The sequence below is a fragment of the Pleurodeles waltl genome, chromosome 1_2 (assembly GCF_031143425.1).
Source record: "Pleurodeles waltl isolate 20211129_DDA chromosome 1_2, aPleWal1.hap1.20221129, whole genome shotgun sequence".
In the NCBI taxonomy this organism is placed as follows: Eukaryota; Metazoa; Chordata; class Amphibia; order Caudata; family Salamandridae; genus Pleurodeles; species Pleurodeles waltl.
The window spans coordinates 179,044,191-179,063,952 of NC_090437.1; the positions used below are offsets into that span (position 1 = coordinate 179,044,191).

The 19,762-nt window shown below is 47.4% G+C and overlaps 1 protein-coding gene across 1 annotated transcript in view; it reads left to right on the forward strand.

The window, feature by feature from the left end:
• Positions 1–19,762, forward strand: part of CFAP299 (cilia and flagella associated protein 299) — a 1,354,103-nt gene that overhangs the window by 1,308,970 nt on the left and 25,371 nt on the right. Inside the window, exon 5 of the mRNA XM_069233754.1 lies at positions 7,075–7,204. Coding sequence (XP_069089855.1) covers positions 7,075–7,204 — 130 coding nt within the window. The remainder of the gene's footprint in view (positions 1–7,074; positions 7,205–19,762) is intronic.

Below are 19,762 nucleotides of genomic sequence, written 5' to 3' on the forward strand. Positions count from 1 at the left end.
TACTAATAATTTTATGTGTTATGAGTTAAGAATTTGCATAGAAATTAGACTAATAGAAGATAATGTGCAATTTGAGAATGTGCCCGCTTGAGTGGCCGCCACACAATACATAATGCTTTTAGAGAATGCATATTAATTATCATTCAAAGTGTATGTGGAGAGAAATTATAATAATATGTCATGTTAATGATTTCATGTTGTGTATTTGCTTATTATTCATAGGCTTTAAGTTAGCAAGGTTTGGGCCTAGTTTGCACAGCCTTATATTAAACTGCAATGTCTGAATAAAATTGTGGGAATGTGTGTCCAGAAAGACTAATACATTTATAATTTATTGTTCACACTGTGTTGACCAAATGTTTAGCAGATGTCTTTAACTTTCTCATGAGAACTGCTTGCTAGAATGTTCTGTATTAGTATTTGTTACAATGATAACTTGAGGCGTGAGACAGCAATGTTCCCAGGAACCAACAATGGATGCACTGACTGGAGTACGAAAGGATACCAGAAAGTTACCTGACGAGTCTGACAATAGGAACAGGAAAAGAGGAGCCAATCATCGACGTGTGACAGACTGTTTAGTTATATTTTTGATTTGGGGTTTAATTCTTATTGGATTGACCGTAAACATACAATTTTCTGACCAATTGCAATGTGGGAAGTTCTTTAGGTGTTTCTAACCTAGCCCGACTGTACTGAGAAGAAGCAGGCTTTTCCTACTTTGATTTTTCCCTGTAAAGGTTCTTGTTTGAGGAGCTGAGCAGTTTTATTTTCTAACTTTAATTCCAAAGCTTAATGGCTAAATGATTGATGCTTATCCATTAGACTCTACTTCTTATTTGGTTCAGATAGCTTAGAGTCCCCCATCTCTGAACCATTCCCTTTCACTGCCCTTTCACTGAAGAAGACCAAACGGATGTCTGACTGACGGAGAGAATCACAGTTTGTCGATCCATATTGAGGAGAGGTATACCATTATGCTATTGCCTTGATTATAGATTTGTTCTTTGTTTCTAAGTACAAACCACTATTTTGCTAGACCCATAGTTAGATGTTTTTCTAAGTTAACTTTGACTAAATTGTTTTGCATGAAGCCCAAACATGCTATTCTAATCAGAAGGTTAGTTAGGGAGACACTGGGAATGTTCACAAACTTCTATTAATTAAGAGCTGGTGTTGTTCATTTGCTGAATCTAGATGTATGTTATTTCTAATGTGCAGCTATTCTTGTTATTGATTTGTACTGTGATTCTTGGATGTCTAATAGCCAGTGCTCTAGCTAAATTGAGATTCTTTGTGAGATTTAGTCAATCGGTGTTGTTTGTGTATGTATATCACTTGGTTTTGATAATTTACGTGATATTAGCATTGTTAATCTAGGGAGTAAACATTTTAACTTTTACTAAAGGTGTGGTTATTCATGACCAAATGGGTCATGGCGCATGAAGATTATTGAGCCCTGGGAAATAATTGGCTGATGTTTATTGAATTGTGATGTTGTATTTGCATTGGATGAGGACTTGTGGAAGAATCACCCTAAGCGTAGTTAAAAGGTCCATCGACCCAATAACGCATCCCCTTATTAATTAAACAATAAAAGACCAAATAAGGACTGACACACATTAAAACTGTATTTGCTTGCGAATTTAGTGGCTCTTTCAATGGAGAATGTGCTATATGTAAATGACAGTGTGCTACCACACCATACTTTGGTAGTATATTTATGACATCATGTCTCAATATGCACTACTAGCTACATACTCCATCCTTACCTTTCTCTCCCCAAATGGGTGTGGCTCATTTGCTGCACTTGTTCTTTGTTTAATGCGTGGAGTTCAGTGATGTAACATTGACGGCAGCACCACCACTCTGAAAATTGCTCCACGCTACTGCACAGATTACCTAAGTATGATACACAAAGTTTGGATCTATGTTTTCATACCTCAGGCACTTCACTCCATCATGGCAGAAATGTGCCCTTGCCTGGATCTTTGGGATACTTAAATTATCAGAAACAAACAGCTATGCAAAGATGAACAATGCCATGTGAAGGCTAGGTCCCTGATCACGACGCGCCCAGTAATCCCATTACGGAGATGGATCTTTGGGATACTTAAATTATCAGAAACCAACAGCAATCCAAAGATCAACAATGCCATGTGAAGGCTAGGTCCCTGATCACGATGCGCCCAGTAATCCCATTACGGACATTAAATCTTGTATGCATCTGAAACAGAATTAAATGTGAAAGCACATGGCCGGAAAAAATAACATATGTGCTGTTTGCCCACCTCAGAATGAATGAAAATAGCTTTTGTTGGTGGTGCATTGTTCCCCATGCTGTGATGTAGAACACAGAATGGCTGCAAATTACACACTTATTTGGCGCACCCCACAATATTACATAGTATCATGGCATACAAGCCTTACAAATTCATAAAAGCCTTTTAAAAAAAGTCCGAAATTTTTTTCATGACTGCCACCAGAAGTGAATCCACTTCCTTGTGCTTTGTATATGATAAATCAACGTCTTTCTTTTGGGTTTTCCTAAAATGTATTCCCAGTTTGATGTAATGTTGAACATTTCATGGATTTATTTTCATTTTTTAGACTGCATTCCAGGGATGACACTTCACATTACAAATCCATTGATGCTTTTATCTTTGTTGCAGAAAGATAGCAATGTCATGTTTTTGTACACCTATGGGTTGGTCCCTGAAAGGTGTGCTCCCTTCCCCTAAGTGACATAAGAGGAAGATGATTAAACGGTGTAAATCTTGGTCAGTTGGTTCAGCGTAGGATTTGTGAATATGCTCAGTGGGATTAAAAGCCCACGCATGCATAGATTGGCTGTAAGAATGTGTACTTTGGAGTCTAAGTGACTAGTAATGTGTGGCGCGGAAGTGCATGATTAGGTGCCGTGTTTGAATGATGTAATGACAGTTCCCTCTGTGTTAAGAATGTTCTGGAAAGTTGTAGTGAGGAGTGGAAAGCTAGCCTGATTGACTGACAAGAGAGCCAGAGTAGCATTAATGTGCTGTCAGCCGTTCCTAAGTGCTGCTAGCTCTGATTAACAGGGGGATGGAATCTCTAGCTTCTGTGGCAGCACTTGCTCGTAATAGAGGCCTGAAGATTACATATCACGGGCCAGAATAGCCCAAACCATGCAATTATGAGGCATATTAATTGACGGCTCATTGAACTGATGCCTGATTAAGAGAAGCCAGCCCCGAATGGCACGCGGTGACAGGCCTGTTAGAGAGGTAGAAAGGGGCAGTTGTATTTTGACCACAGGTTCCCTACAATATGGGAACTTTCATAAGAAACTGAATAAGGGTATAAGAGTTTCTAAGATACAATAACTAAACAGTTGGAGTGGCCTAGGCTTTTCATGGTGTTTTTGGTCGTTTTTTCCTTTGCATCTGGGGTTGAGAACATCAGCAGTTGATTTGCTGATATTCTCATGAGATGTACGCTTATGTTCTAACCTGCTTAAATGTCATTGTTTGATAGCAGTGTGCATAATGTAGTATCCTGTTGGAAGTTTTTTCCCTCGGAAATCAGGATGTTTGTTCATTATGTAATGTGCTGTTTTATGTGTCAAAACGTGGTTGATGTTCGAAAGAGTATATGGTGGAGATAGGAGTTGAGGTTACATCAGTACAGCAGTGGGTGCCAAGCCTAATATAGCACCTTAATGTGTAATTTGCTTTCCTTTCCAAGTTTTGTGGTGTAGCATCTATTACACTCTGTCAACCTTCATTCACTTGTTAACTTCAGTGTTTTGGGAATTTCATTGGTTACCATAGAGTTATGACTATTGTAATGTTTGAGGCGAGACACATTCAGAATATGCCATGTTTGCTATTGCGAACAGACTGCCGGGGTAATTTTTGGCTGATCTGACCTTCCTTTCTCTTCATATTTTATGCTGGGGATGCGGCATAAAACCACTTTACACAATTCCACACGTGGCTCGGACACTTGTCATATGTCCCTTCCCTCAAAATGTTGATGCTCCTGGCTGCCTGTTCTCTATAATGAGCGGTAAGCTGGGCAACGGTCAGCTTACTCAGCCCTCCTTCCCTAACATTATTTGCCGGCGAAGGAGGCCTGAACTACTGAGAAGTGACCTGGTGGCCTATTCATAACTGGAAAGAAGTTGCAAGGCCCGATGTGATCTGGTCTGGGCTTCCTTGGTCTACAAAGTGGTGCAGACCAAAGAGTGCTAGGGTTGCTGACAGCTTGCCTGCAAGCCATGTTTGGTGGTCCATACAGGGTGCCAGAACAGCTGTGAGTTTCCTCAACAATTTGTATTCCTTACTTCTGGAGGATGAAGGAGGCCTGGGAGAGTTACGTGGCTACTCTGGCACTCGGTCTACAGTTGCAAACAGTGCATTAGGCCAACTATTACCTGCTCCACACCTGTTTGGCCACAAGATGCTGTGGAGCAGGAATGGCAAGGGCAGCTGATCTCAGCTTAGTGAGTCCTATGCCAACCCAGTGTAACCCAGATAAGGCCAAGCAAAGCTCAATAACCAGTTACCTGGCCTGATGGCTCACTCAGCGTGGCACAATGATTACTATTTCTCCTCAATGACTGCCTTCTTATTATAGTAACTCCCTCTGCCAGGCTCAATGACTTCCAGTCTGGCCAAGTGACATCTCCAGTCAAGCCCAGTGACCCACTTTCTGTCACATTGTCCACAGGCCTCCCTTGCTCCAGCCGAGGGTCCATATTGTTGAGTACCATGATGATAACGATACAGAAAAACTGTTTTCAAGACAGAAATGTTTTCTTTTTTCTATAAGTTCTATGAATGGTGCTACCTTGTGACAAGTAGGAAACACATTAAGACATTGCATAACATTAACATTTCAAATGTAATCAGAACATTGCAGAAAGAGCCTCTGTATAAAACTTGCATTATCATCTAGTTACAAGCATGGATACTACTTACTCCTACTCTTATAACCTCTTACTCCATCCTACTTATTCCTATTTACTGCTGCTCTTAATCTTACTAATGCAGACTCGTACTCACCACTACATTTACCCACTTCTACCGTTACTCGTGGTTACTCCTAATCTATTTACTCTTAAGTACTACTTCTTTCAACCCTACCTGTATTCCTACATACACTTACTCCTATCTGTCCTACTCTTGCACATATGTGCGCCGAATCTTACTCAGACCCCTGACATTACTACTACACTTACACTTACAGTGCCTCCATCCATGCTACTAAGCAAGGCGAGCGCGCTTATATTGAAAACAAAGCAACACACATTTTCCTCAATGTTCACAAGCATCAGAGGAAAGTGGAAAAAACGTAAACGCCCTCACGCTTGAGCTTGACGAAGGGATGAAGGCTTGTATTGGACTCCCTGATGCCATTCTGCAAAGTGGGGGGGGCATTACATCGCCTCTGTCTTCAACATAATTACAATTTGTTGAAAAAGGTTGATTCATTACTTTTCTCTCTCACTTTCCCCCAAGTTTGCAAACATGAAAGATATCCAGTTATTCACAAAAATCTCCCACCTCACACACTGCAGTGAGGCAGAAAGATGACCACGAGTAAAATGGACAAAGAGGCAAAACATTTCACTAAGTCCATGGACTAAGCAAGAGGTTGAAAATATATCTTCCACTTTAGGGGAAGTATGATTGTGTTAACAAATCCACCATTCCAACCGTGGGCAAGGCAGGGGGTTAAAATGCAGTAAGTGTCCCCCACTCCTGCCTTTCCGCAAGACATTGATGACAAGGTACCACCCAAACCCTTAGACAAGGCACAGGGCATGAGAAATAAAGCCTATGTCTGTCACCACATGCTCTTGGGCAAGCCAAGTGTGTGTAATAAAATCAACCCTTACTCTTGGGCAAGGTGAGGTGACAAGGAAAAATGCTCCAATTAGAAAGTACCCTGACCCTTGGGCAGAAGGGAAGGTGGAAAACATGCCACCCCCACCCTTGAGCAAGGCAGAGGGTGAGAAGATACACACCCCAACCTAGACTAAATAGTGAAAGCTATACCACGCCCCACCCTTCAAATATGCGTGGGTGTGGTAGGTCGGCAACAGGGCAACATTCCCCCCCCCTGCTGTTAGACGAAGCATGGGTGGGAATAATGCCCCTTTCCCCTCTCTTGGCAATACAAGGTGCGGGGCACATATAATAAAAGAGACGAATATCGAAAAAACACATAAAACCCTGAAAAATGTAATGTTAACGAGGAGTTCAGTTTGCCAACTTCGAATTGTTTAAAAATAAAAAGTTAGGCCACCCTTAGCTCACACATCAGCATGCTCACTTAACCTTAACTCCCACCCTGCCATATACGCTTTTCAAGTTCGAGCATCTTTATCACTTATAGGGTACAACATTATTTAATGCGCAACATGACAAATGTTATCTACTAATAGAACATATGGCATCCATCTGCAGTAGGATGGAACTCTTCAGCACAATTACAATATGTACAATTCTACAAATGACACTAATGTGCATTTTGTGTTGTTAAAGATTGTTGTACTTTTTTGGATAACCTTATTGTATGTTAATGAGTCTTTGCTTTAGATTCTCTTTTCATTCGTTATGAATACTTCTTTGCCATATATATTATTATCTGCAAGTATATATATTATTATCTGCTAATGTGTATCACTCCTATTAATATTATAATGATGATTGATGATGATGCTGATTCCATTGATGACAATGATGATGATTTGAGTGATTGTAACTAAGGATACTTGTTTTATTGTTGTTTCTTCAAAAATAATATATTAAGACACATTATTCCATCGCAATCAGTTGTTGAGGCCTTCAAGTCTATGTAAGCGAGCAACCACTTAGGTTTGCTTCTCTTTTTAGTAAGATGCCCTTTGTGAGCGGACTTTATTGTGAGATCCTCTCTCATACATTTTGCTCTATCATTTGTCTTGTTTTGATCTCAGTTCCTCTTTTTAAAAATTGTGTTTTAAGGCCCTTTGTATGTAAACCTATTGGCATTAGTCTCTAATTTGTTTTCTGTCCTAAATTATTTGTGTTACTGCTTACTCTACAGCTTTTACAACTGGGAAACTCATGTGTCTACTTCTAACCCAAGCCCAAACTATCAAGTGATCGCAGAAAATGCTTCAGGTTTACTTTTCAAAAACAAACGGGACCGAAAGATTATCAATGTGGATCCTAAGGTACGGTACTTTTCCTAAACTATTATTCTCACACTACTTCTCAATGTTTTCTCCTACCCTGCTGGTGTTCCTACATTAGACTCCGAGCCTTACTTTGCAAACTAGATATATCCTAGTCGCAGCAAACATTGTTTGCCAATTATGCTGCTGGAGAGCAATATTACTCCTCAGTACTATGTCATTCTACAACTAAAAAGATAGCTATTAGTAAAGTTTTTGAAAATGCGCTTAAGGGGAAAATCCCACTGTGAAACACCCGCAGAGTGTCCTACATACTCCATGTTTTAGATCAGCAGTTTCCAACCTTTTGACTTCTGTGGACCCTCCCCCCTCATCATTACTGGAACCCAGGGGCCTCCACTGAATCATTATTGCCATCGGTGGACCCCTCACAGAGCCATTACTGAAATCTGATGACCTAATTTGTTAATATTATTTAATTTTCTAAGCAGTCCCGTACCCCTGAGTAGGCTTCGCAGACCCCCCAGGGGTCCCTAGACCGCAGGTTGGGAACCAATGTTTTAGATGAGTAGAATAAGGAGCTGTTTGTACAAAATACTCCAGCTCTGCATTTTAGGCCCCATCCCAGCTCTGATGACACCAGTAGTTGATGTAACCCAACGCACTAATGAACTATATTTACCGAACTTCACCTCCAAGTTGAAAGAGTTTCCATGAGTTAATTAGGAATGTATTTTTTATTCTGATTTTCGATATTTTGATTTGTAGACCGATTATTTTGCAGCCCCAATACCACTGGACTGGACTGGGACAAATGTGACTGGAACCTGTTATATTACATAAATACGCATCCGTGTATCCATTAAAGGGAAGCCTGAGCGTTCAGGCGCAGGAAGTCATACCTAAAGGGACTTCCTGATACTTCACTTCACTCTGCGTAATTCAGAGCTCACAATTCCCATGCACGTTAGTTGTAGTTTTTTCGAAGTCTCTGATGGGAGAACATCAGAAAAGAGTTTGTCCGGTGCCCTTACCATGTGGATCATATGTGGTTAAGTTATATTTGTAAAGTAAAATGTCTGCTAATGCCTAGATGTCTTGCTGATAGAGGCTACCTGGGTTTTGTTTGTTTGCTGATGAGGGTGTCGACAAGTATAGTCTCCCTACCCCACTGCCCATGTCTCCCTGTTCCAGGACACATATCTCCATGTCTCTGTAGCCATGTCTCCATGTCCAAGTTCCCCAGGCTCCTTGCAGCAGAGTCCCTCTTTTCTATTCCGGGTCTCTCCCTGTTTTGTGTCCTACCTCCCTGTCCAAATGTTCTTATCACATTTTCTAATGTGTATGTTTCCATTTTCAAGCGTATGTCTCCATGTCCAGTAACACTGGGCCTCTGTGCATGATTTTTTTTCTCAGCCTTTCTCTTCCATTGTCCATTGGTCACCGTATCAATGACGCACCCATGCCTTCCACAGTCCATTTTTCCTGTCCAACAGTTTCTTGCTCTCCGTTGAACTGTCATGCTTCCCTATTTCAGGGTTGGCGTCTTCATTCCTGTGTCTGTGCTTCTATGGGCCTGTATCTGTATTTTTCTTCCCCAGTGTTTGAGTCTCCCTGATGCGTTGCTTGAGCCTCTTCTAGGTATCAGCATTTTTTGCCATCGCACTGTCCCTAAGCTGATGTCTCCCTGTCCAATTGTCCATGTCTCCGTGACCAAATATCTGCCTGTCCCTGCAACTCTGCCTACCTATCAAGTGACCACGTCGCCTGTTCTAAGTGTCTGTTTCCTGTCCCACGTTCTATGTTTCCCTATCCCAGTGCTCCTTTCTTCCTGTCCAAGTGTCCTTCACAGACATGGGTCTAGTTGGTGTCTCTCAGGGCCAGCCACCAGTAGGAGTCCAAACATGTTAAATGCAGAAAGGGAGCAGGCTGCATGCAGACTGAAGATGGGTTCCTAAAGCCTGCTGCCACACCTAATGCACACACCTGAGGTCCTAATCTGCACTATACACTTGGAGGTGGGCTACACAAAGTGGAGTAATAAAGAAGAGCCACATTTTCTAGACTATCTGAACTAGCAAAAATGCGTAGTAAATTGACATTTGTTGATCTCACCAAAGTAGGTACAATTTCTACGTCCAACAAAAATGAACTACATAACCATAAATATATACAATTGTAGTAAAAGGCTGCAAATGATTGTTAAAATGTATGTATATATTGTATTTAATTTCAAATGTGTGGTCGTTCAGCTGTTTTGCCAAAAGCACAACTTTTTAAAAAGGTAAAGAGGAATTAATACATATAAATAAAACATTTGAACTACATAAAGATTGCTTTGTCTTACAACCAACAAAATATTTTTTCTATTTCTTTCTGCGCTCCGTGGCAGTGCATATGTTTTACTTTTGTTTCCGTTATGTGCTTATTTTGTGTTACATTTTGCCCTCCTCTTTCTGCAGTGCAGGCTGCTTCTCCCACTTTCTTCTTTGCTCGGTCACATTTCCCCACTCTTCTGTTGCTTTTTGCCCCCACACATTACTCCTTTGCAATGGGACTCCCTCCCACTCCGTTGTTGCCTATTGTTACCCACACCCTACTGATTGACTTTGCTCCCCTTGACCATTGATCACCAACCGTTCTCAATCAATCAATCAATCAATCATAAAATTTATAAAGCGCGCTATGTACCCGTCAGGGTTTCGAGGCGCTGAGGGGGGGGGGGGGGGGGAGCGCTGCTGATTTAGTGGTCGAAGAGCCAGGTCTTGAGAAGCCTTCTGAATGCGAGGAGGTCCTGGGTCTGGCGGAGAGATGTGGGGAGAGAGTTCCAGGTCTTGGCGGCGAGGAAGGAGAAGGATCTGCCGCCGGATGTCTTGCGCTGGATTCGGGGTACGATGGCGAGGGCGAGGTTGGCGGATCGGAGTTGACGCGTTGGAGTGTAGAAGTTAAATCTGGTGTTGAGGTAGGAGGGTCCGGTGTTGCGGAGTGCCTTGTGTGCGTGGGTCAGGAGTTTAAAGGTGATCCTCTTGTCTACCGGGAGCCAGTGGAGTTCCTTTAGGTGGGGGGAGATGTGGCTTCGGCGGGGTATGTTGAGGATCAGTCGGGCGGAGGCATTTTGGATACGTTGGAGTCGTTTGATGTCTTTGGTTGGGATGCCTGTGTAGAGTGCGTTGCCGTAGTCAAGTCTGCTGCTGACGAGGGCCTGGGTCACCGTCTTTCTGGTTTTTGTTGGAATCCATTTGAAGATTCTGCGGAGCATTCGAAGGGTGTTGAAACAGGAGGAGGAGACGGCGCTGACCTGTTTGGACATGGTGAGGGCGGAGTCCAGGATGAAGCCGAGGTTTCTTGCGTGGCTGGCAGGGGTGGGTGGGGGTCCGAGGACGGAGGGCCACCATGAGTCGTCCCAGGCCGAGGGAGTGTGTCCGAGGATGAGGACTTCCGTCTTGTCGGAGTTGAGTTTCAGGCGGCTGTTGTTCATCCAATCGGCGATGGATTTTAGTCCCTCGTGGAGGTTTGTTTTGGCGGTGAGCGGGTCTTTGGTCAGGGAGAGGACGAGCTGGGTATCGTCGGCGTAGGAGATGATGCTGAGATGATGTTGGCGGGCCAGTTGAGCGAGGGGGGCCATGTAGACGTTGAACAACGTAGGGCTGAGGGAGGATCCTTGGGGGACGCCGCAGATGAGGTTGGTGGCTTTGGAGCGGAAAGGGGAGAGACGGACTCTCTGCGTTCTGTCGGAGAGGAAGGATGAGATCCAGTGGAGGGCTTTATCTTGGATGCCGGCTTCCTGGAGGCGGGTCAGTAGGGTGCGGTGGCAGACGGTGTCAAAGGCGGCTGATAGGTCGAGGAGGATGAGGGCTGAGGTTTCGCTGTTGTCCATTTGATGTCTGATGTCATCTGTGGCGGCGAGGAGGGCAGTCTCAGTGCTGTGGTTTCGTCTGAATCCGGATTGTGAGGGGTCCAGGATGGAATTGTCTTCGAGGAAGTGGGTGAGCTGAGTGTTGGCGATCTTCTCGATGACTTTCGCTGGAAAAGGGAGGAGAGAGATCGGACGGAAGTTTTTGAGGTCGTTGGGGTCAGCCTTGGGTATTTTGAGGAGGGGTTGGATTTCTGCGTGTTTCCAGCTGTCCGGGAAGGTGGCAGAAGTGAAGGAGAGGTTGATGATCTTGCGGAGTTCGGGGGCGATGGTGGCGTTGGCTGAGTTGAAAACATGATGGGGGCAGGGGTCCGTGGGGGAGCCTGAGTGGATGGTGTTCATGGTTGTTATGGTTTCTGCCTCGTCCACGTGGGTCCAGGCGGTGAGGCGGCAGTCGCGGGAGGAGACGTCGGGGGTGGGGTCTGGCGGTGGACCGGTGGTGAAGCTGTCGTGGATGGAAGCGATTTTCTGGTGGAAGAAGGTGGAGAGGTCGTCGCAGAGTTTCTGGGAGGGCAGGATGTCGTTGGAGTTGGCTTTCGGATTGGAGAGTTCCTTCACGATGCCGAAGAGTTCTTTGCAGTCGTGGGCGTTGTTGTTGATGCGTTCGGTGAAGTGGGCGCGCTTGGCGGTGCGGATCCGTTGGTGGTGTTCGCGGTTGGCGTTTTTGAGGGCGGCGAGGTTGTCGGGTGTGCGTTCTTGGATCCATTTCTTTTTGAGCTTCTGGCAGTTGCTTTTGGAGGTGGTGAGATCGTCTGTGAACCAGGCTGGTTTTTTCTTTCCATGGATGGTGGTGGGTTTCTTGAGAGGGGCAAGGGTGTTGGCGCAGTCGAGGATCCATTGATGGAGGTTGATGGCGGCTGTGCTCGGGTCGATTGCGTCGGGTGGAAGGTTGTTGATGAGGGTGCTGGTCAGTTGTTCTTGGGTGACTTTGCCCCAGCGGCGGTGGGGAGGTAGCTGGATGCGGTGTTGCTCTGTGGTTTTCTTATAGGTGAAATGGACACAGTGATGGTCGGTCCAGTGGAGTTCGGAGGTGTGGCTGAAGGAAATGTGGTTGCTTGAGGTGAAGAGGGGGTCAAGGGTGTGTCCGGCGATGTGGGTAGGCGTGTTGACTAGCTGGCGGAGACCGAGGTTGAGGAGGTTGGAGGTCAGTGACGCGATGTTGACGTCGTTGGCATTATCCAGGTGGTAGTTCAGGTCTCCCAGGAGGATGTAATCCGGGGAAGCGAGGGCGTGGGTGCTTGCAAGGTCGGCGATGGTGTCGTTGAAAGGGGCTCTTGGTCCTGGAGGGCGGTAAATGAGGGTTCCTCTGAGGGTCGTGTTGGGGTCCGTGTGGATCTGGAAGTGGAGGTGTTCGGCTGTCCTGAGGGTGTCGTCCGAGTGGGTGTGGATTTTGAGGGTAGCTTTGTGAGCGATGGCTATTCCGCCGCCGATTCCGTTGGTTCGATCTCTTCTGGTGATTTTGTATCCGTCCGGTATGGCGATGGCGATGTCCGGAGACGAGGAGTCGTTCCACCAGGTTTCGGTCAGGAAAGCCACGTCAGGAGCAGTGGTGTCGAGCAAATCCCAGAGCTCGATGGCGTGTTTTCGTGCGGAGCGGGTGTTGATGAGGATGCAGTTCAGGTGGTTGGGGTTGAATGTTTTCGTAGTTGGATTGGTCGTTCTGATGCAGGTGAAGTTGCAGGTACGGCAGGAAAAAGGTCCTTTAGTGAGCTTCGGGGATGCCCGGTAGCATTCAGTGGAGGGGCCGGGGTTGAAGGCGCGGAGTTCGTTGATCGAGTAGCGGATGCGGGGGGCGCGAGGGCCAGGGGGTGTGGCGCTGGGCGCGGTCCAGGCGCGGACGGGCGCAGACGGGCTTGCCTCTGGTGCGCCTCCGGCGCGCCAGCGGCGCGGACGCGCAGTGCCAGCCATTAAGAAGGGAGGGGAGGGGGGAGGGGGGAGGGGGGAGGGAGGAGCAGCTGGGAGGCGGGAGGCGGGAGGGAGCGGCAAATGGGGGCGCGAGGGGGGCGGGGCCGCAGGGAGGCAGCGGCAGGGAACGGGGAGCGCACAAGGGGCAAAAAACACTGAGAACGAGCAAAACTACAAGCAGTTACAAAAGAGAAAAAACAATCAGAAATACAATAATGGCACAATACACGATCGGGGAGACAGCAATCAGGGGGGCACAAAGGGGGCAGAAGCGCCGGCGGCGAGGCGCTGGAAAAAGCGAAAAAAACGAAAAACAACTTCCGGGACGGCGGAAAGCGGCACACGGGTCAAGTGAAGCTAGTCAGAGCCCACTAGACCCCAGGGATGAGGCGCAGGAGGATGCCTGCGGGTGGAGGAGGGCCTCGAACACGCAAACAGCAGCGTGGTCAGGGGACAGAGGCAGGAGGCAGCAGGTTGGTGCTGCGGTCGTGGGGGGCGAGCTCAGGACCTGAAACAGGTCAGAGGTCGCTCACTCACGACGCGCAGCGCCAGCCATTAAGAAGGGAGGGGGGAGGGAGGAGCAGCTGGGAGGTGGGAGGGAGCGGCAAATGGGGCGTGAGGGGGGCGGGGCCGCAGGGAGGCAGCGGCAGGGAACGGGGAGCGCACAAGGGGCAAAAAACACTGAGAACGAGCAAAACTACAAGCAGTTACAAAAGAGAAAAAACAATCAGAAATACAATAATGGCACAATACACGATCGGGGAGACAGCAATCAGGGAGGCACAAAGGGGGCAGAAGCGCCGGCGGCGAGGCGCTGGAAAAAGCGAAAAAAACGAAAAACAACTTACGGGATGGCGGAAAGCGGCACACGGGTCAAGTGAAGCTAGTCAGAGCCCACTAGACCCCAGGGATGAGGCGCAGGAGGGTGCCTGCGGGTGGAGGAGGGCCTCGAACACGCAAACAGCAGCGTGGTCAGGGGACAGAGGCAGGAGGCAGCAGGTTGGTGCTGCGGTCGTGGGGGGCGAGCTCAGGACCTGAAACAGGTCAGAGGTCGCTCACTCGCGACGCGCAGCGCCAGCCATTAAGAAGGGAGGGGGGAGGGAGGAGCAGCTGGGAGGCGGGAGGGAGCGGCAAATGGGGGCGCGAGGGGGGCGGGCCGCAGGGAGGCAGCGGCAGGGAACGGGGAGCGCACAAGGGGCAAAAAACACTGAGAACAAGCAAAACTACAAGCAGTTACAAAAGAGAAAAAACAATCAGAAATACAATAATGGCACAATACACGATCGGGGAGACAGCAATCAGGGGGGCACAAAGGGGGCAGAAGCGCCGGCGGCGAGGCGCTGGAAAAAGTGAAAAAAACGAAAAACAACTTACGGGACGGCAGAAAGCGGCACACGGGTCAAGTGAAGCTAGTCAGAGCCCACTAGACCCCAGGGATGAGGCGCAGGAGGATGCCTGCGGGTGGAGGAGGGCCTCGAACACGCAAACAGCAGCGTGGTCAGGGGACAGAGGCAGGAGGCAGCAGGTTGGTGCTGCGGTCGTGGGGGGCGAGCTCAGGACCTGAAACAGGTCAGAGGTCGCTCACTCGCGACGCGCAGCGCCAGCCATTAAGAAGGGAGGGGGAGGGAGGGAGGAGCAGCTGGGAGGCGGGAGGCGGGAGGGAGCGGCAAATGGGGGTGCGAGGGGGGCGGGGCCGCAGGGAGGCAGCGGCAGGGAACGGGGAGCGCACAAGGGGCAAAAAACACTGAGAACGAGCAAAACTACAAGCAGTTACAAAAGAGAAAAAACAATCAGAAATACAATAATGGCACAATACACGATCGGGGAGACAGCAATCAGGGGGGCACAAAGGGGGCAGAAGCGCCGGCGGCGAGGCGCTGGAAAAAGCGAAAAAAACGAAAAACAACTTACGGGACGGCGGAAAGCGGCACACGGGTCAAGTGAAGCTAGTCAGAGCCCACTAGACCCCAGGGATGAGGCGCAGGAGGATGCCTGCGGGTGGAGGAGGGCCTCGAACACGCAAACAGCAGCGTGGTCAGGGGACAGAGGCAGGAGGCAGCAGGTTGGTGCTGCGGTCGTGGGGGGCGAGCTCAGGACCTGAAACAGGTCAGAGGTCGCTCACTCGCGACGCGCAGCGCCAGCCATTAAGAAGGGAGGGGGGAGGGAGGAGCAGCTGGGAGGCGGGAGGGAGCGGCAAATGGGGGCGCGAGGGGGGCGGGGCCGCAGGGAGGCAGCGGCAGGGAACGGGGAACGCACAAGGGGCAAAAAACACTGAGAACGAGCAAAACTACAAGCAGTTACAAAAGAGAAAAAACAATCAGAAATACAATAATGGCACAATACACGATCGGGGAGACAGCAATCAGGGGGGCACAAAGGGGGCAGAAGCGCCGGCGGCGAGGCGCTGGAAAAAGCGAAAAACACTAAAAACAACTTACGGGACGGCGGAAAGCGGCACACGGGTCAAGTGAAGCTAGTCAGAGCCCACTAGACCCCAGGGATGAGGCGCAGGAGGATGCCTGCGGGTGGAGGAGGGCCTCGAACACGCAAACAGCAGCGTGGTCAGGGGACAGAGGCAGGAGGCAGGAGGCAGCAGGTTGGTGCTGCGGTCGTGGGGGTCGAGCTCAGGACCTGAAACAGGTCAGAGGTCGCTCACTCGCGACGCGCAGCACCAGCCATTAAGAAGGGAGGGGGGAGGGAGGAGCAGCTGGGAGGCGGGAGGCGGGAGGGAGCGGCAAATGGGGGCGCGAGGGGGGCGGGCCGCAGGGAGGCAGCGGCAGGGAACGGGGAGCGCACAAGGGGCAAAAAACACTGAGAACGAGCAAAACTACAAGCAGTTACAAAAGAGAAAAAACAATCAGAAATACAATAATGGCACAATACACGATCGGGGAGACAGCAATCAGGGGGGCACAAAGGGGGCAGAAGCGCCGGCGGCGAGGCGCTGGAAAAAGCGAAAAAAACGAAAAACAACTTACGGGACGGCGGAAAGCGGCACACGGGTCAAGTGAAGCTAGTCAGAGCCCACTAGACCCCAGGGATGAGGCGCAGGAGGATGCCTGCGGGTGGAGGAGTGCCTCGAACACGCAAACAGCAGCGTGGTCAGGGGACAGAGGCAAGAGGCAGCAGGTTGGTGCTGCGGTCGTGGGGGGCGAGCTCAGGACCTGAAACAGGTCAGAGGTCGCTCACTCGCGACGCGCAGCGCCAGCCATTAAGAAGGGAGGGGGGAGGGAGGAGCAGCTGGGAGGCGGGAGGCGGGAGGGAGCGGCAAATGGGGGCGCGAGGGGGGCGGGGCTCCACTCTTATGATGCGTTTGTTCCCCCACCATTTCCTGCATGGTGGTGACAGACGTTACGTGTTCCTCTGTTGTTTTTCTTCCCTGTCCGCAGTTACTCACCATTGTTTCCCAGCTCTTCCCCTTTCCACTTTGTACTAGGCTGAAGTCTACCAGATAGCATAGCTGCCGGGTTGTGAAAAGACTTCTTGTGGGCATTCTGAAAGCTTCCCTGGAAATGCATTTAATCTTTTGTTTACCACTGGCTTTGTGGTTTGTACCTCACATGTTCTGGCTTTCTGTTTGCTGGCTTTATATGTTTTAGGCTGTCTAGCATTTCTTGGTCCCTCACGCAGAGCAAAGCTTGTTCACCACCACCCCTTGTATGCTTCCATGACTCCTTACTTTCTGTAAACTGGCCTTTACATTTAGGTCTTATCTTGTCACATTTGGTGTGTGTTCAAAACATAGAGGTCAAATGTCAGGTTCTGTCTGCCGAGAGAATTTTGTGTTTACTTTTCTTTCTCTGACTTCAGAGTGAGAGAATTTATTTGACAATCTTACTGGGTGCTCGGAAAGGAAAGGTTTTTTTTCAAACACACAAAAAAATTAGAATGTCTGTCAATGAATTGTACAAGTATTTCAGAATATATCAGGATTAGGAAAACACAAATGAAGCACTTTTTAGTAATTCGGAAGTGTGGTGGAAAAGAATATTTTAATATGATCAAAACAAATCAGTACACTAGGTTATGCCATTTCAACACATTACCGTTTGTGTGTTGTACAGTTTTATCTGTAAAACTGTATGTCCAAATATAATTGTCATTTCAATTGAAAATGTGTTGTCTGTTCTTGGCAGTGTGCTACCACAGCATGATTAATCCACTCTACGCCTCTGCACTTCACATTACTCCACTCTAAGCCCTCCTCTCTATGATCCTCTACTCCACTGTGCGACACACTACTCCACTGTACTCCATTCCACTTTACGACATGTTGCTCCACTCAGTGTCAGTCTGTGCCATTCCACTACTCTCTACGGCTCTCCTCCACGTTATGCCACTCCACTCCACAGCACTTTATTCCACTCTGCCCTCCTCCACTCTACACAACTCCATTTTACAACAATCCACTCCATAACACTCCACTCCATGACACTCCACTCTCTGCCATTCTAATCCACTCTACGACTCTTTGCTCTACAACACTCCATTCCACATTACTACACTGTAAGCAACTCTCCTTTATGCCACTAAATTATATCCATGCTTAGCAGCAGCCACACTAGTGTACAACAAGGCTAAAACACATTGCCAATAGCCCTTGCATGGGCAGGACCTCTTGGCTTTGCCAATGCTTGTTTTTCTGCTTAAAAGTTTATTTTCGGTGGCCCTGTCAGCCACACATAGCTATTGAAACAGGTGTTTCTTTATTTTTGTGCTCCATGCTTTCTATTTTGTAATTTACAGGTTGAAAATAGCTATTGACCATCTTGGAACAGTAAATTAAATTTACAAAAAAAGTTACAATGTCTGCTGTTGCATCATGACATCATGATGCTTGAGCATGCACTTGGCAGAATTTTGTAAATCCTTTCCTTTCTGAATACCCACGTGAAAATAGACATCATTATGCCTCTTTCCGCATTTGGACCGTTTTTGTCTCATAGACACATTTCATTCCAGTTTACAAACAAACATTAAGAAAGCCAATAGCTTAGCCTTTACTTTTTAAAGGTGTGACCTAAGGGATTTGTAGCGTTGCTGCTAGCGGGGGGGGGTTGACTCTCCTTCTCCCAAGCAGAGGAGCCTCCACTGCTCTAGCCTTTATTGTTTACGTGTTCCAGAAACTTTGAGGCCCATGTTTATACGTTTTTAGTGCCGCTTTTCGACGCAAAAACGGCGCAAACTTACAAAATACAATTGTATTTTGTAAATTTGCGCCGTTTTTGTGTCAAAAAGCGGTGCAAATGCGGCGCAAAAAAAGTATAAATATGTGCCTGAATTGCTGCACTGTGAGTCAGTGTCAAGAGGGTGCTGTGACTTCAACAGACTCTGGGGTCATTTAGACTCTGGCAGATGGTCTGCGACCTCCACTCTGGCGGAAGACCATCTGCCCTACTGAGAGATCCCGGCCACGCCTTGTGGGTATGTATCTCTGTGCTGTGAAGTGATCCAGGGCCATGACCGCCCCTTCACAGCACTGCTTTGCTGTTTGGGTTTCATGTTTAAAGCACCTGCTCAGCAACGTTTTTTGATTGAGAAAATGAAAATGAATTCCCAAAGCTGGGTTTGAGTTTATTTTCTCTATACAAAAAACAAATGGTGCCAACATGCAGGGAGTTTAATTCCTGTATGTAAGAACCAGTCTTCGTTTTTCCAGCCTTTCTATGCTTTGCAGGAAAAATATGTCCTGGTTGCCCGAACTCAATACTACAAGATGTCCCATTTTGTGGGCTGATGGTCCCATGAAGGATCTTCAGCGATCTCACAATTATGGAATAGACTAAGCCACAAAAGAGGAGCTGGGTGTGAAGGTATGTTCTTTGGGGGGTCCAAACTTTTCCACATGTTTTTTCAGTTTTGGCTGATCCTGGCTGCTGACCCCTCTCCTACTAAAAAACATGTGATTATGAAATTTAGCAAATTCACAAAAGATTCTGTCGAGTGGGATTATACAAAATATGGATTTCCACATACGTTTTCTACTTACGTTTTGCATAGAGTATTCCACAGGAGTACGTTTGGAGATTTGCAGTATATTCCTACTCCTGTGAACGTTCTCCTTCGGATTGTCCACAGCAGAAAATCCACAATTGTTAGTTTCGTGGTTTTGTGTATTTATCCTTATTTTTATCAACAGAAAAACATATATGCAAGTGTGGAGAAACTTGTTCAGATGCAATCCGATGAAACTGGAGAGGGTTGGGCGAGGTTAAGACTCTCTCGGCGTCCTGAAAATGCACTAACTGTTGCACTTTGCAGGGCATTTTTGTGTTTAATTAGTGGGAGAGACCAGGGAGAGGCAGTTTGTCTGAGATGCAGAAACCTAGATGAAAGCTCATGGTCGGAGTTCCCTTTTATGATTTCTTAATGGAAAATCATGGCAACTGACAGGAGTATGAGTGAATATTCCTTTATCCCTTATTATTCTTTAAATTCAGTAGCGCCTTACGATGGATAACAGTCCATATTTATCAAGCGTTAGCACTGGCGCTCATGCAACACCAGGGGGTGCATTGCACACTAAGGTGGTGCCAATCAGCTTTTGCATGTAAAAGGATGTATTTTATGTTGGAAGTTGATGCGAGCCCAGAGCTGGAACCGCATCGCATCATGTAGTCCTAAGCACCTGGTGATATATGTATAGTGGGCAAAAATGCCCAGGAACAGCTCAGCACCCCTAGGAGTCCAAGCATACCCTTACCAATAAAAGACAAGCAAATTAGCTTACCTGGCTGTGTATAGAAACCTAGCACCAACCAATGTGTCATTTTCACAAA